A 16,539-nucleotide genomic window follows, 5' to 3' on the forward strand; every position below is an offset into this window, starting at 1 on the left:
AGGCAACTGATGGAGCTTTGGTGGTTGAGAGGGAGCGTATATTACCTCCCAACATGCAGAGCCAGAAGAAGTCTCAGACGATTGTGGAGGAGCCACGATTGGTGCAGCAGCTTCAGGAGGTTGTAGAGCAGCCACAACAAGGGAAGCTGAGAGGAGATCGAGTAGAGACATCTACTCATGCAGAGACCTCCAGTGGGGGGAAACTTCGAGCCGGTGGGCTGAGGGATCACATGCAGCCATACCTCCAGGTAGGAGGTGGGGCGATATAGAGTGATCGTCCCAAGGAGGAGGGGCAGGATCTTTGAGGTACCCAACCTCTTGGATGAGACCTTGCTACAAGAGCCTCGATGTGGAGTAGCAGGAACTGACTGATTGGGTAGAAACAGATGCGGATGGAGCGGCAGAGAGAGCGACAGTGTAGGGAATCCCAAGACAGCGTATAGCTAACAGGCTGCAGCAATGCGAGAGGCACAAGTGTTTTGCACAGTGCTAGGTGGCACAGAGAAGTGTGCAATGGTGCGAGATGCATGGAGATGTTGCAATAGCGCAGATGTCAGAGAGGGAGCACTTGTCAGCAGCAGGTAGAGCTTCAACATCAGAGTATGTTCCTAGCCCAACAGAGTGGTCAGTTGGGAGTGTTTTTTGTTCCAAGTGTTGTTGGAGCAAGTGGACCGGGCAAATGTGTTGCACGCAGAACATTCTAGAGTTGCAGGATAGGGGTTGCAGATAATCCATATCTTGTTGAGAGGGAGTGTTGAAAATGCAACAAGATGATGGAGCTTAGTGAAAAAACGTCGCCTTCACTAAGTGGGCCCGCAGGCTATTTTTGGCGCAAAGTCTATTTTTAGACTATGTCTATTTTTAGACATATGGATCATGGTCTATGACTTGCAGGATGCTATTTGTGGATGATTGGTCACGTTGGTAAAAATAGATGGACTTCTATTTTTAAACATATGGGCATAGTCTATTTTTAGACTGCCAGGCTAAAAATAGAACAGTCGAATATTATTAGCTCTTAATAATATTTGGACTATAAACATTATCTTATCCTCTTAGAGCACTTCAATTCGAGCTACGGATGTGGCACATGCAACTGCCAAAAGGAAATATGCTTTTCTTATGGGTTAGTTGAGCTATTGCATGATGGACTTCAGTTAGAACTCAAGTGATTGAGTTTGGTGGAGTTGATTGAGGAGTTGATGGAGTTGTGTTCAGTTTGACTTAGTTGAACTAGTTGTATTTAGTCTAACTGCCTAATACACTAATGATGAGTGATGTGAATTGCTTATTACTTAATTCACTAATTATTAACTCATAAAGCAACTAAAGAATACATCAGTTAACTCAGTGCATGGACAGTTCAGTGGAGACAAGTGTTAGAGGTGGGTGAAAGAGTGAGACTACTATCAGTTTTGACTATAGCTGTGCATGAGATTTGCACAATCATTGATTGAGATTGCCAATGAGGATTGCGTGGTACAACAAAAGGGAATTCGAACTTGGATCATTCCTATTCTCACATTGGATTGCGCAGTAGAGGCAGGAAAACTGTGGAGGAGATTTGAACCTGTGACTTGATTCAGATCTGAGCTAGCTTGTGTGTAGCAGGTGGAGATAGTACTGAGTACTTGTGAGGAGTATTGTACTATGTATTGTTACATGTTCTCTAAAATTATAATATACAGATAGTTCGGGGTTTTCAGTTGTATGCTTTCCCCATTACATACTGTGTTAATGTGCGCATGCGATTGATGTTTCATTGTTTTTAATTCCGCAAAATTGATGATCAACGTAGAGGAGGTTATGTATTATTCATGCATTCCGCAAATAGTGTATAATCAGGATAATCTCTGTGAATAAGTGTTATATTATTCAAAATTTCTACAAGACATTCTGTGTGACAACAGGGTTCATTTGGAAACACACACACACACAAAGAATTGATCTAGAGTTCAATTTCTGGGGCTAGGAAGCTGAGAAATTCGAACTAAGTGATCATTCAGCAGCAGAGGGGCAGTGAGAATCTGGGAGAAGGACTTTCCAGAGAATACTGACAGAGAGGCGGAGAGAGCTTGCAGTGGCATAAAGATATCATTGATAGCTTACTGTTTTCATTGTCATATTGCTGCTGCCATAAAGTTTTTCTTACTGCTGTCCTATAAACTAATTTTCTGAAAATTAAGTACTCTCTCATGGAATTGTGATAAAATGCATATATTTTGTTTCGTACACTGAGCATTTTTTTAGCATCTGTTGACATTGATTGCAAAGAATTTTTTGTTCTCTTTGAGCTATAATTGTATCAAAAAATATTTGAAATAAGCTTGTGGTTTAATTGTAATATTTTCAGGTGTTTATTTTTAAGTCTTCATCCAATAAAGCGAACATTTTATTTTGGTGATTAAGGGCTTTTGCGACACAAGTGTTTCTAATCCTCGGATCTAACTTCTCATCATCTGGTGCATTTGCATATAAGTTAGTTTTGCATAAATAAAATTTATTTCCAAGCATAAGCTTGGTCGACAGAGAGATAGGTATCATCCATCTTTGCTTGAGAAGCTTGCTTTTAATAGTACTTAAAGTTATGACCTTGAAGTCATTAGAGCCACAGCTCTCTACAGTGCCGGAGGTGTATCGTTAATCACACCTTAGTGTGCTTCACCTTATCTCTTTTATGCCAATTACTACGAAATCAGGCTCAATATAGAAAGGATCGAAGGGTTAAAACTTAGATAGGAATTTAACTAAAATTAACCAAGATTATTACATCTCATATTAGCTTTAGGATCTGCACTTCATATAAGATAGTCATTCATCCAAGCAGCAGTTGCAAATCAATTACTTCGTCCTAAATTTCCTAGCAAGATAGTTCACTCCATAAGGCACTGGCATCAATTGCTTAAAATCTAATCAAATCCTATAAGTCCTGTTAAATCTTAATCAAGTACTTGATCGCTTCACTGTGTCTCCCGAACTGGTTGGTTCCCAACTAGTTCTTCTTCATTCCATTTTTCCATAGGGTCTACCCCCCTTAGCCTGTTGTAGGGAGACAGCTTAAATGGAGAGATTGGGGATCAGGGTGACAGCCCCCGATCTGAGCTGTTGTTGTGGTGCCTAGACATTCTGTGTGACAACAGGGTTCATTTGAAAACACAAACACAAAGAATTGATCTAGAGTTCAATTTCTGGGGCTAGGAATCTGAGAAATTCGAACTAAGTGATTGTTCAGCAGCAGAGGGGCAGTGAGAATCCGGGAGAAGGACTTTTCGGAGAATACTGACAGAGAGGTGGAGAGAGCTTGCAGAGAGGCAGCGCAGAAGCAGGGAGAGGTAGCGTTGGGCCCGTCTAGGCCCATGCAATCCTAACGTAGAGCAAGAAGGGCCAGTGCAGAGCAAAAAAGTTGTCTGTCATGTAGAATCCAGAACTGTGAAGAACAACCGGAACTGTCGCGAACTGTCGGAACAGTCAGGATGGTTGATACAGAGGGTAGAGAAGCCGATGCAGAGCCTAAAAGGCTGGCGTAGGGCCTACACAGGTCCAGCGCAGAAATAGCTACGGCCAACCAGTGTTGTGTCAGATCAGCCGAAATTCTGCTGGGTGAAGTGAGCTAAAACTCACTCAGATTTTCCGACAGTATTTTCTCTGTAAAAGATTGCTAGATGAGCATCTTAAATTTGTATTCAGATATTTCTCCTGCATAATAATAAACCCTCAGAACTACTGCACCGATTTTCCCGCATTGGGTTTTTCCGGGGACTATTGTGTCCAAAAATAAGTGTGTCTTATGTATCTTGTTCTTTGCTCTGTTTTCTGTTTCATGAGATCAGTTATTTAATTAGTGTAAGTTGCAGAAGTAATTTGCTTCAGTATTCAGAAGAATAACTTGATGAATGTAATTTAAAAATCAAGTAGGTGAACTAGATTCATACTTGCTACAGTAGGGGTTCCTTCAAGTCTAGGAATTTTCACAGACAAAAGAGGTGAAGCAGATCAAGGGATTGAAGTTTTTTCAATCAAGGAAGTTGTTGAAGAATCCTAGATGACCTAAAGGAAAAATGAGGTATCTATGCTTGTATTCGATATTGTAGACTCATGTCATATGGTTGCAAGTAACATGGATAAATGCTCTATCTCGAAAGCATGATCAAAAGAAAGGATCTCCTCCTTAAAGGATGCAGCAAGGCATGGGTCACACATAAACTAGATGAAACCAACATAGTATGTTCTCATATGAAATATGAGGTGGTTGACAGTAATTGGAGGAACTCTAATTAAAAATTCCTAGGAAGAAAAATGTGTGAAGAAAGAAGGAAAGAGATCGTGGAATATGCAATTATGGAAAAGGCAATCAACATCTGAGGACTAAAAGATTTGACAAGGATAACTCCATGAAAGATATGAAGACTTTAATGAAGTTTGAAAAATAAAGAGACCCTTGACAGTATATATCTTTTGGAGATGTGTCAATGTGTATGGAGGATGCTGATGCGAACTAGAAAATGTCATGATGAAAGACCATCACAAAGGTAATTTTGATTTAATAATTTGAATGATATCTAGATGGGCTTATGCAGGGCTGCCAAGGGAAGAACTATGGATATCTTCCAACATTGATGTCCACGTAGTAGGATGAAAAATCCTTAAGGAAACATGGCATGAAGAAGGCAACATGGCACGAAAGAAGGCCAGATATGAACTGATGGATCACTTTCCGATGAAAGGAATAATGACATGACTGACTCATAGGAAAGCGATGGATGGTCTATGCCCTACGAAGAAGTCCCAAAACATGAAGACTCCTGAATAAAAAAAAGAAGTTCATGAAATTGTGAGGAGGAGTTCTTCAAGCAGTTGGTTGTCCCATCATCTCCACCTAAAGAGTTGTTGTAGGTCCCTAAGTAAGAGGGAGCCTGGAAACAAGTTTCTAACTTGGTAGAAACTTGGAAGCAAATTTCTAAGCCAAGAGGGAGCTTAGGTACATTCCTTCCGTAAGAATGAGTACATTCCTTCATTGGAATAGGTATATCCTCCCTAATTAAGAGGGAGAGATAGACACATCATTCTTGTCTTCATTTGGGAAAACAGAATGAAGAATTGGGTAAACATCTAGCGTCCATAGCTCTTTGAGGATGAGTTAGGGTGTCCAAGATAAGAGTAGTCGTAGAGGACCGATATTCTTTGAGGATTGGGAATCCAAGATAAGAATAATCATGGTGGAACATACTCTAAGAGAACCCAGGTGGGGTATGTTCCGAGAGAGACAATGATGAGGGTGTCTATACATCGTTGGTCTCGCCAGCATTGAGCTCTGATCTTGTGAAGAGATAGAGTTGTTAGCCAAGGCGTTGCTATGTGACAATGCTTGTTAATATTGTTGATTTTTGGTAGCATCAGATGTGCTCTAGCCATGAAAATTGGTGGAGAGGCTAAGGCACATAAGATCTCCAAGACCCAGAAATGGTTTGGGAAACTTCCACCCAGTTGGAGAGATATTAAAATAATTAATATTTTTAATGGGATTCCTAAGTCTAAACTTAGGAAAATTAAAATATTAATGGGTATTAATATAAAACTAGGTGAGAATGTTTTAAATGACATGGATCAAGCCAAATCTAATCTCAGCCGTTGATTAGAGACTTAATCTCGGCCATTGAAGACTCAACAGGAAAAGTATAAGAGGCTTGAGGGTCAGTTGGAGATACACCAAGTCGATCAATCAGTTCGATTTTTTGGAGCAAGGCTTGCTGAGCAAATTTGAGCTAGTGGTCTGTTGCAGCGAGGGGCAGTAAGTACATAGCAGAGAGGTAGGGATAGTGCCAGAGGGTCAGCACAGTGACTGAAGAGGCTAACGAGGCAGCAGAGCTACGCAGAGGCAGCAGGAGCTACGCAGAGGCAGCTGGGATTACGTAGAGGCTGAGGGGCCTGCGTGGGTGATGCAAAGGACCTACGTGGGTGATGCAAAGGGCCAGAGAGTTGATACAGAGAGCCAGGAGGCTGACGCAAAGGCTTCTGGAGCTACGTTGAAGAACGCAGGGCCAAGAGGAAGCGTTGGAAGGATTTTTTGTGGGGTAGACTAGAGCTGAGAGGCTGAATATCTATCTCCGAGAAGAGGTATTACTGTCGTGTAACAATCTCTGTTGGGTGAGCCATTTCTGGCACCCTAGTTGTACTCAAGAATCTGCATAATAATAAAACCCTCAAAACTGCTGCACCAGTTTTCCCGCATTGGGTTTTTCCGGGGACGATTGTCCAAAAATAATGGTGTCCCTTGTGTGTTTGTCTCAGTATTTCAGTTGTTGATCTGTATATGAGTTAAGGTTGCATTTGTGTTTATTTTAGTATTGATATTTATAAATAACTTGTTAATGGAATAAACAAGTAGGAGATAATAAACCAGATAATGCAATAGGGATTTCTGATGTGTTAGAATTAGAAATTTCAACAGATATGATCCTATATATATGGGTTACCAATCCGATTCTTCTTATGAGAATTCTTCAGATTGAGCATGCCCAAGTACCTTGCATGGATAATGAATACCTCCCTAGTTAAGAGGGAGTGTTGAAAAGTGTAACTAGGTTTGGTCTTCATAATGACATGTGTAATTATGATTTTACATAATTGATGTAAAGAAGAAAGCAAAATTATTTTTGTAATGCTTGATTCGTGGGTTTCATGATCAAGGAATTTTATTTTATAGTTAAGACTCCCATTATGTGTCTTTAGTGTTAGTCATCAAGTCATAAAGTTCATTGAGTTAATGTCAAAGTTTGAAAACCCTTATTGGGCATGTTACATATGTAAATGAGTCATTAAAAGACCCTCCAAGACCAAGCTCAAGCACCTCCTTCAATTCGGTCTAAAGATATCTCTAGAAAGGCATGTCGGCCTTGTCACTAGGAGAAGTCAGCTTATTTGATGGGCAGATCACTATAAATAGGGCAGCTCGGCCTCCACTTGAAGACAGAATTTTCGGTCAAGAAAAAGAGAGAAAAAAGTGTGAAGTTCATGAAGAAGGAAGCCTATAACCAAGCGAAGGAAGGAAGTACATAACCGAGTTTATTTCTGATCTATTTTGGGTTGATACTCTTCACACGTGCAAGGTATAGGTGTTGCAGAAGGAGCCGAGGTATTGCAGTAACACTTGAAGGTCAAAATACGAAGAAAGTTAGGGTGATACCCAAGCCACATTACCATAGAAGAAGCCTCCATCTAGAGTGAAGGAATTCATAATATCTAACCGAGTCAAGTATTGCAACTAGGGTTTCTGAAGTAGGACCGAAAAATTGCAGGTCTGATTCAAGGAGCCGAAAAAGGAAGTTGAGATCTGAAGGGCAGCCGAGAAAGAGGAAGAAGCAAGCAGTCTGACCATCGTTGACTCAAGGAAGAAGAAGAGGTCTAAACAAGAAGCTTTGTGGCTTGGTCTTGGAGAGATCAAATAGGTAAAGGGTCTTGGTCTTGGTATTCGTCAATTGAAATCTCTATAAGGAAAAAGAATTCGTTTGGGTTTTCCTCTCAGGTTGGATAGGATTTGGCCCTGGCTGATCGCCTACATTCTGTGTCTCTTATCTCTTTATTGTTTATGCATTGGTAGTTGTTTGATGAAGAAGAACACAATAATAATCTAAGTAAACAGAATATCTTAATTTAAAGAAGTAAAAATCATTCACAAGCAGTAATCTTTAGAAGAGAAATCACCTAATTGTTATGCCTTTGATTTCTCAAGAACCAGGAGGGTTTCGGCAGTAGTGATTGGAAAAAAAACTCTAGAGGTTTTTGCTATCATCTATTTTCTGCAGGAGGCTAAGCTTTTCCAGTGAGGTTGAGAGCTACAGGAGGAGGCCGAGTTGCTTAGTAAATTCACAGGAGAAGAGGCCGAGATTATTTCTAAGAGGCAGTGCAAGTCTTCCAGGGCCAATGCAAGTTTGCCAGAGGAGGTGTGAGTTCTCTAGGAAGCAGTGCAAATTTTCAGGAGGACAAATCGAGTTTTCCAAAAGGCAGATCAAGTTTCCAAAGGGCGGTGCGAATTTCCAAGAAGAGCCAGTGCGAATTGCCAGAGTGCCAGTGCATGTTGCAAGAAGTAATGCGAATTGCAAAAGATGAAGCCATGGGGTTTCTTCGAGTTGATTTGATTAGCAAAAGTGAAGAGAAAATATTTCGGAGCTTTGCCAGTGTCAAGCAAGTAGTTGTAATTTCTCAATAGCGGTTTTCGCTGAAGATAATAATATAAACCCTTAGAGCTAAAAACTGGTTTTCCCCACATTGGGGTTTTTGGAGGGTCATTTGTCCAAAAATACTTGTGTCAATTGTGTGATTGGTTTCTCGTATATTTCACTACAATTATATTTTGTGAATGATGTTGTTCATGTTTCTTATTCATCACTTTTCAGTAGAAGAATTAATTTGTCGTGAACAAGTGATAGGGAATATTCACTGGGTTAATAGCACCTTTTGGGTAGCCAGAAATTTCACAACTACAAAGTAAATTTCACTCTAATATGTTGCAATCATTGGCACTGGGATAAAATTGGCAAGGGTCTAAAAAACAAAAAAATAGTAAAAATCGAGAAAATATAGGTGAAAAATCAGAAAACATCGGCAAAATTAAGATACCACAAAAATATCAGTAAAAATCGGCAAACATCGGCTAGGCCCAAAAACCATGATTTCCCAATTTTTTTGTGACAAAATTGGGATATTTGCATCAGTGATTGTAACAGCGAACAAAGCATAACAGAGAAGGGCAAAAGACAATTTGTTGAACTGTACACGCTGTGTATTTCATTAGATATATACAACACAGAATTAATAGATGAGAATATTATATGTAGGGGTAGGTGACATCATCTTTGACAGTCTTCCGTAGGATATTTTATAAGGTGGTAGTTGAGATATACAAAAATCTAGTAGAGAATTAAAGAGTTGCAACAAATAAGTTCATTACTTGTACTTTCTGTGTACTTCCTATAAAGTGATTTAATCATTATGAATGTGATTCACAGTTAAAATTTACAGACCTAGATCCTTTTCACTATGCCAATAACAAAATTATAAGGGCATCGAAATATTTTACGATGTGGCAGCTAAGATATACAAAATCCAGTAGAGACATTTAAGAGTTGCAACAGATAAGTTCCTCACTTTCTTGTACTTTCTGTGTACTTCCTATAAAGTGAGTTACACATTATGAATCTGTAATTGACAGTTAAAGTTTGCAAACCTAGATCATTTTCATTGTGCCGATAACAAAATTATATGGATATTGAAATAAAACTAATAATTTGACTCGAGTCTAAATCTAGGTCCCTCACAGAGTAAGGCGTAACTACCATCCACATGCATGTGGTCCCTGAGGAACCCCCCAAGCTCATCAATGTAAATCCCAAATAAATTCAGTGAAAGGGGACAACCCTTTTTAACTCTAATAGTACTCCTGATAAGGAAAGTTAAAAGCAGTTTTCAAGTCTATCAACACATCAAACTAGGACAGTTGAAACGAATGAATGCTACCAAATTCCTTAAGAAAGACAAATAAGGATTGTATTGGCTTTGGAAGTTGTTATTACCTTTATAGCAACCTCTTCGTCTGAGCCACGAAGAGTGGCACGATAAACCTGTCCTAAACTTGCTGCTGCTATTGTCTGAGAAGATATTTTGCTAAATATCTGTTCAAGAGGTACACCGGCCTCTTCTTCTATGATTGTAAAAGCAATCTGCTCATGTAACAAAATTATCATAGAGTAAGAAGAGATTCTTTCATGTGAACATGTTGTAACCACTATTGAATCCAATGAAAAGCAGACATGTAACAGAAAGTGCTTTCTATCATTAACCAGATTAGAAGCTAAAACTCAAACAACTGCTATATTTCTCAGTCATAATATCCATAGGCACCTTATTTGGAAACGAAGGAACATCATCTTGGAGGATGCAAAGTTCATTCATATAATCTTCACGAACAATATCAGGTCTGTTTGCCAAAACCTGTTTAAGCCATAGCTGAATTAGCCACATTACAAATAACTTTCTTCACTCTGCTCATACCAAGCAGAGTATTTCGTGGGTTAATCTATCTTAAGTTTAAATCAAACAAAGATTACTATTAGTGACAAATCAGCCTGAGTTTCCATCAAAGGGAAGTAACCTGGCCAGCTTTGACAAAAGAAGGTCCCAAATCACATAGCAAATTCCGAAGTTGCTCTGCACGTAATGGAACTATCTCTAGACCCCTCCCAACAAGTCGATCATAGAAAAGGGTGATCCAATATAGCCCTAGTTTCGAGAGGATCTCTACTCCACGACCAAAAAGTGAGAATACTGCCCCTCTTGAGCCTAAAACTTTTTCCCTAACCTGGGGAAGATACACAATCAAAGGATGAACAAGGGAATATATCAATTTAAACTTTGAGGAGATGTTTTAGAAATAAAACAAGACCAAAACTGCAGGTCATGCCATAACAAGTAATAAGTTCAGAAGAAAGATGTCTTTATACCATTTCTGGAGTATATTTTCGAAAAGGAAAGCAGACACCTCGTTCAAGATCGAGCACCTCCATAGCTTTGCTAGATTTTTCTTGTGAAAATCTCATCATAGAATTACCTTTTTCTCCTCTTTTCTGCAATGGTACCTTATTTCTTGGTGCAACTTCTTGAGAACTAGAACTTGAATTGGATGCTGCATAAACCAGAATCTTTCTTTTTTGTCTTGCAGGTGCCAACTTTTCTGTCTTCTGACTGTAAGTACTTGTTTTTACATCTAGATAGTTGTCAACAAATATTTGATAAAACAAGTTGCGAAGATGACTGTTGCTACTAGCAGAAGACCCATTGAAGTCCCTGTGCACAAACACTGCATGCCTGTTGTATTGTGGCACAAATTGTGATGTCCTCATAACTTCCATATCAGACGAAATAGATAGAAGCCAATAGACAAATATAAGTTTTATAAGGCTACTCAAGTAGCCTGCCCTTGTAGAAGAAACTATAGAATCAACAAGACTGCCAAGAGACAATCAACGAGATTTTAAGTACAAAATCTTTTAAACAATAACACAGTGTCAATATAAACTGATTCCAGCACACATTTAATTGAAGAGACTATGCTTATGCCTTTCAATTGCAACCAATAAGATTATAGTCTTTATATAGATGTAGATCCTACAATATAATCATATGTATGGAGCAGAAAGATAGAAGCCTACTATTGTCCAATTAAAAATACTTACATGTTAACACCAAGAGCTCAAACAACTGAACAAGGAATTTATCATTCATATAGAGTCCAGACAGCTGGCCACATGGTGAAAATGGAAGATTTGAGATTAAATTAGCTAAGAGGGCAAGCTATCCTCGATGGAAGTCAGCCCATTTGGTAATTTGATACATCATAACACTGCAGATACAACCAATAACACTGTCACTCCTGACACGGAATCATGACTGGTACTGGCAACTCAAGCACAATTTAAGTACAACTAGACACAACAATGCAGCCAGTAACATGGTCTAACCGAATAGTGGTTACCAATGACATGGCTGCAGCTTGCATCAAAGTCAATTCAAACTTCAAAGTAAGCAGCAACTGGCATCAAAATGTATATCCGTATGCTAGTTCTTGGATATTTTCCAGCAAAAGCTTGGTTAAATGGAAACAGATATGGATCCTCCAGAATTTTTTTAAAGTTGAGATCCAAATATGGGGAAGCTATTAGACTATCTAATGATGGTTATGTATCATCTTAGGACTTTAAGTTAGTACTTGGAAATTTTATACTGTTATGTTGTGAAGTTATGCTATATTATTTAGAGGAGTTTTGTACTTTAGTGCATAGAATTTGGAATCTCTTCCCAAGGACTTAAGGTGAGAAATGATGACCTTTGTGGTGGGAATCCACCATACATGTAAGTTCATTTGAGAATGGGGGAGGTCAGTGGCCCACCCATGAAAACATAAACTTAAAGATGCAAGAAAGACACTAGAAGAGGTGAGAATTTTCCTTGAAGAATCTTTATAAATCCTTTTTTCATTTCCCCTGAACTCTCACTTATATGTGTAAAAGTCTTGGGTGCAAAGAGAAAACCCAAGGGCAACTTAGAGTGGCTGCTCTCTGTCATCTCAATAACCCCCTCTCTCACTTTACGTTGAGACTTCTCCAACACAAAGGGTGTCACTAAATAGGATTGCTAAGGCTATGACAAGGAGGCTCAAGGTGATGTTAAAAAAATCATTATTTTTGTAGCATAGAAAATAAATGGGGTGATGAAAAGATCATGAGAATGGTGCATGTACAAACAAGGGAAAATCCAAAAGCCAATCCAAGAGGGAAAGTTTATGAAAGATTAGGACAACAAGGGCCACCAATACATGCCACAACAAGCCCTGACATCCTGAAAATGACAATGGAGGATAGACTAGGAGGACCCCAATGGTGCCACATCAAAAATTTGCAAAGGGGTTGTGTTGAAATTTCTATGTATTACCCATTAGAAATTTTTATGTATTCTCTGGTTTATTTCTCCTACTTGTTTTAATTAATAACAAGTTATTTAACCATATAAACACAATACAATCTCAACCATCTACAGATCAACAACTAAAAGAAATAGAAAAACACACAAGGGACACCGTTATTTTTGGACAATCGTCCCCGGAAAAACCCAATGCTGGAAAACCGGTGTAGCAGTTTTGAGGGTTTTATTATTAAGCAGCTTTTCTTGAGTACATTTGAGTGTCAAACTAGCTCACCCGACAGAGAAAAAATTTGGCAGTAATACCTCTCTTCTGAAGCAGATATTCTGAAACTCTGCTCCACGAAACCCTCTCCAACACCTCTCTGAGGCACTGCGTCAGCCCTCCTGGCCTCTGCGTCAGCCTGAAACCCTTTGCGGAAGCCCTCTAAGGCTCCGTGCAACCTCTCTGGCCTCCTGTGTCAATTTTGAAGCCTCTACGTCAATCACGTAGGCCCTTCTAGCCACTGCGTTAGTCACGTAGGCCCTTCTAGCCACTGCACAATCACTTTTGGCCTCTACATGGCTCCTTTTGGCTTTGCGTCTACCTCTCTGCCCCTTCACTAGTCTATCAACACCATCTTTGCCTCTCTGCCTCTACACTGGTCTATCAACACTATCTTTGCCTCTCTGCCTCTGCACTCACTGCCCCTCACTGCAATACTGATCACTGGTTCGATTTCTCTTAGCAAACCCCACTCTAGAAAATTGAACTGATTGATCAATCTGGTGTATCTCCAACTGACCCTTAAGCCTCCTCTTATACTTTTTCTGTTGAGTCTTCAACGACCGAGATTACATCTCTAATCAATGGCTAAGATTAGATTTGGCTTGATCCATGTCATTTAGAACCTTCTAACCTAGTTTTATATTAATACCCATTAATATTTTTATTTTCCTAAGTTTAGACTTAGGAACCCATTAAAAATATTAATTATTTTAATATCTCCCTCATCGGCCAAAATTTCCCCAAACCATTTCTGGGTCATGGAGATCTCACATGCTTTAGCCTCTCCACCAATTTTCATGGCTAGAGCACATCCGATGCTACCCCAAATCAACACTCCCTCTTAGCGAGGAATGTGCTCTAGTAATACTCCACCACTAAGCATCACCCTGATTATATGGCACCGGTACCTGTGCTGATGCTAGGCCTTCCTGCCCAACATCCTTTGCACTGTTGCATCATGTATTGCTGCCCATGGCCCTACCACCACCACTGCAACATCTATACAGTAGCTCCCTATGCATCCGTGCTACTGCTGGTCCTTCCTCCTAAAACTGCATCTGCACTACAGTTCTCTCTCATCATGCTGCATCGTGCTACTGCTACCCATAGCACTACCATTGCTACCGTTGCACTGCAACTCAGTTACTGAGAAGTAAGTAACTGATCTACCCAACTACTGACATCCTTTTCAGGCTAGAAACCCTCCCTATGTTGAAGCTCTCTATGTCGCTATTATGTGCTCCCTCTGCTACCTCTGCGTTGATGCAACAAACTTTGTGCCTCTCGCACCGCTGCAAACACCTTTGTGCCTTCCTGCACTGCTGCAACCTCCTCTATGCCTCTCGCACTGCTCCAATCCTCTCTATGTTGCCAGGGACTACTGCACTCTAGCACTCTCTGTCGCTCCATCCACGTCCGCTTCTACCGACATCCTCCATCCCGCTACTGTCACTTTAAGGCTCCCATAGCTGGATATGATCCAAGAGTTTGGGTACCTTAAGGAACCTGCCCCACATATCCTGTAGTCCTCTTGACTACAGCTCAATGTCTCTCCACCTCTTTGTTGATTTGGGGTACCATCGAATTTGTTCTAGCCACGAAAATTGGTGAAGAGGCTAAAGCACATGAGATCTCCAATACCCAGAAATGGTTTGGGAACATTCTAAACAGTTTGGGAGATATTAAAACAATTAATATTTTTAATGGAGTCCCTAAGTCTAAACTTAGGGAAAATAAAATATTAATGTGAACAAATATAAAACTGTGTTAGAAGGGTCCAAAAGTCATGGATCAAGCCAGAGTTAATCTTAGCCGTTGATTAGGGACTTAATCTCTGTCGTTGAGTTGTCAACGAGAAAAGTATAAGAAGAGGCTTGAGGGTCACTTGGAGAATACACCGAGTTGATCAAGAATTCGATTTTCTGGGGCAGGGCTTGTTGAGGAAATCGAAGGAGTGATCAGAGTTGCAGCGAGAGGCAGTGAATATAGAAGCAGAGAGGCAGAGAGGGTACCAGGAGCATCAGCGTAGGAGCCGGGAGAGAGAGGGACACAAAGACAGCTAGAGGTTCACGCAGAGCCAACCCTGAGTAGTGCAGTGCCAGAGAGAGTCAGCGTGGGTGACGCAGAGGCTCTAAGGGTTGATGCAGTGCCTCCAGAGGCTGACGCAAGGGTTATTGGGCTAACGCTGGGCCAGAGAAGCTGACGCAATCCCTAGAGGCAGACGCTAGGAGTTTTCGTGAGGTAGATTGGAGCTGGGAGTTGTGGGATTGTTCATCCAAGGTTTCAGCCGGAATATCTGTCTCCGAGGAGAGAGGTACTACTGCCGAGATTATTCACTGTTGGGTGAGCCGGATTTGGCACCCAGATTGTATTCTGAAACTACTTAATAATTAAAACCCTCAGATAGTTGTACTAGCTTTCCCGCATTGGGTTTTTCCGGTGACATTAGTCCAAAAACAACAGTGTCACTTGTGTGCTTGTTTTGTTTCCTTCGGTTGATGATCTGTAATGTGTTGAGCATGTACTTGTATTTATTTTCAATATTTACATGGTAAATAACTTGTTAATAATGGAACAAGTAGGCAGAAATAAATCAGAAAGTACATGAAGGGTTTCTAACAATTAGACTTAGAAATTCCAACATGGTATCAGAGCGAGGTTGCAAATCACAGGAGAATTGAGGGCACCAGCCGAGCAGAGCAGCAGCAACAGAAAACAATTGTCTCGAGTCACAGAAGTTGTTCCTAGCAGAGAAGCAGCAAGGAAGGGGTGATGCAGTGCCTGCGTCATCAAGTTTGAGACGGGAAGAGAATCAGCGCAGTGGTAGAGAGGAGCAGACTCGACTTACGTAGTGCCAGGTCATCTTTCTCAGTAAGGAAGGATTGACGCCCGTGGCTAGGTGGTGCGGATTTTGTTAGTGTCGGGATTGCGCAAAGCCTAGAAGCTCTAACCTTCAGTTTGTTGGGGCTTAGGAGGCTGTGGGTAAGTTGCAGAGTGAAGCTGGTGGGGTATTGTAGTCAGAACAGTACCTAACAGGGCAAGACCAAGGAGGAGGGAGTTGCTGCCGAGGATTTCTAGCCAAGAAATCCAGATCAGTGGTGCAGCTGCACTAACGATCGAAGTGGGGGCATCTCGACATTGGCAGAAGGGTTTCCAGGAGGGAAATCGAGGCTCAGAGGGAGTCACACCAAGAATTTCCAAGAGGGAAGTAGAGGAGCAGTGAGATGGCAGTGAACGGGGTAAGAGACCAGGACAAACTGGACGGAGCCTCAAACTTCGTAGTCTGGAAGGCCAGAATCTTATCCATTCTAGACAGGAACCATCTCAAGCAATTCGCCTTGAGGACAATAGCGGTCCTAGTTGACCCAACTGATAACAATAGGTACGGGGATGCAATGGTGAGGGCCAAAAGCATTATCCTTGACGGGGTCAAGGATCACGTAGTACCACATAATGCCAAGAAGAATACGGCAAATGAGATGTGGGAGGCCCTAACAAAGTTGTATCAGCGTACTTCCGTGCAGAGGAAGATGCTACTAGAAAATCAGGTGCAGTCATACCAGATGCAGAAGGGAGAACAGATGGACACTTTCCTCGGTTGATTGAAGGAGATCCGGAATCAGCTGACTTCCACAGGGACCACACTGGATCTAGAATTGATGGTGAGAACAGCCCTAAACGCAGCCTCAGAAGACTGGGAGGTCTTTGTCCAGAGCATATTGGGCAGGGCGACCCTTCCAGATTGGGAGGAAATGTGGGCGGCTCTTCACCAAGAAGAGAGAAGGGCTAACCAAGGCGAG

The 16,539-nt window shown here is 40.9% G+C and overlaps 1 protein-coding gene across 4 annotated transcripts in view; it reads right to left on the bottom strand.

Annotated features, from left to right (window-relative positions):
• The window catches only part of LOC149244930 (protein ACTIVITY OF BC1 COMPLEX KINASE 1, chloroplastic-like), a 352,991-nt gene that overhangs the window by 279,417 nt on the left and 57,035 nt on the right, over nt 1–16,539 (bottom strand). For 2 of the 4 annotated variants that reach the window (XM_089457621.1, XM_089457623.1), the window contains 5 exons: nt 11,229–11,395; nt 10,497–11,001; nt 10,148–10,354; nt 9,898–9,987; nt 9,570–9,716 (listed from right to left, as the gene is read on the bottom strand). In XM_089457621.1, coding sequence (XP_089313747.1) covers nt 9,570–9,716; nt 9,898–9,987; nt 10,148–10,354; nt 10,497–10,904 — 852 coding nt within the window. In that variant the 5' untranslated portion in view covers nt 10,905–11,001; nt 11,229–11,395. The remainder of the gene's footprint in view (nt 1–9,569; nt 9,717–9,897; nt 9,988–10,147; nt 10,355–10,496; nt 11,002–11,228; nt 11,396–16,539) is intronic. The other 2 variants (XM_089457620.1, XM_089457622.1) reach the window with 1 other exon arrangement.

Source organism: Pinus tabuliformis, chromosome 7 (genome assembly GCF_031772625.1).
Source record: "Pinus tabuliformis cultivar Carrire ecotype Pingquan chromosome 7, CPIR1, whole genome shotgun sequence".
Taxonomy (NCBI): Eukaryota; Viridiplantae; Streptophyta; class Pinopsida; order Pinales; family Pinaceae; genus Pinus; species Pinus tabuliformis.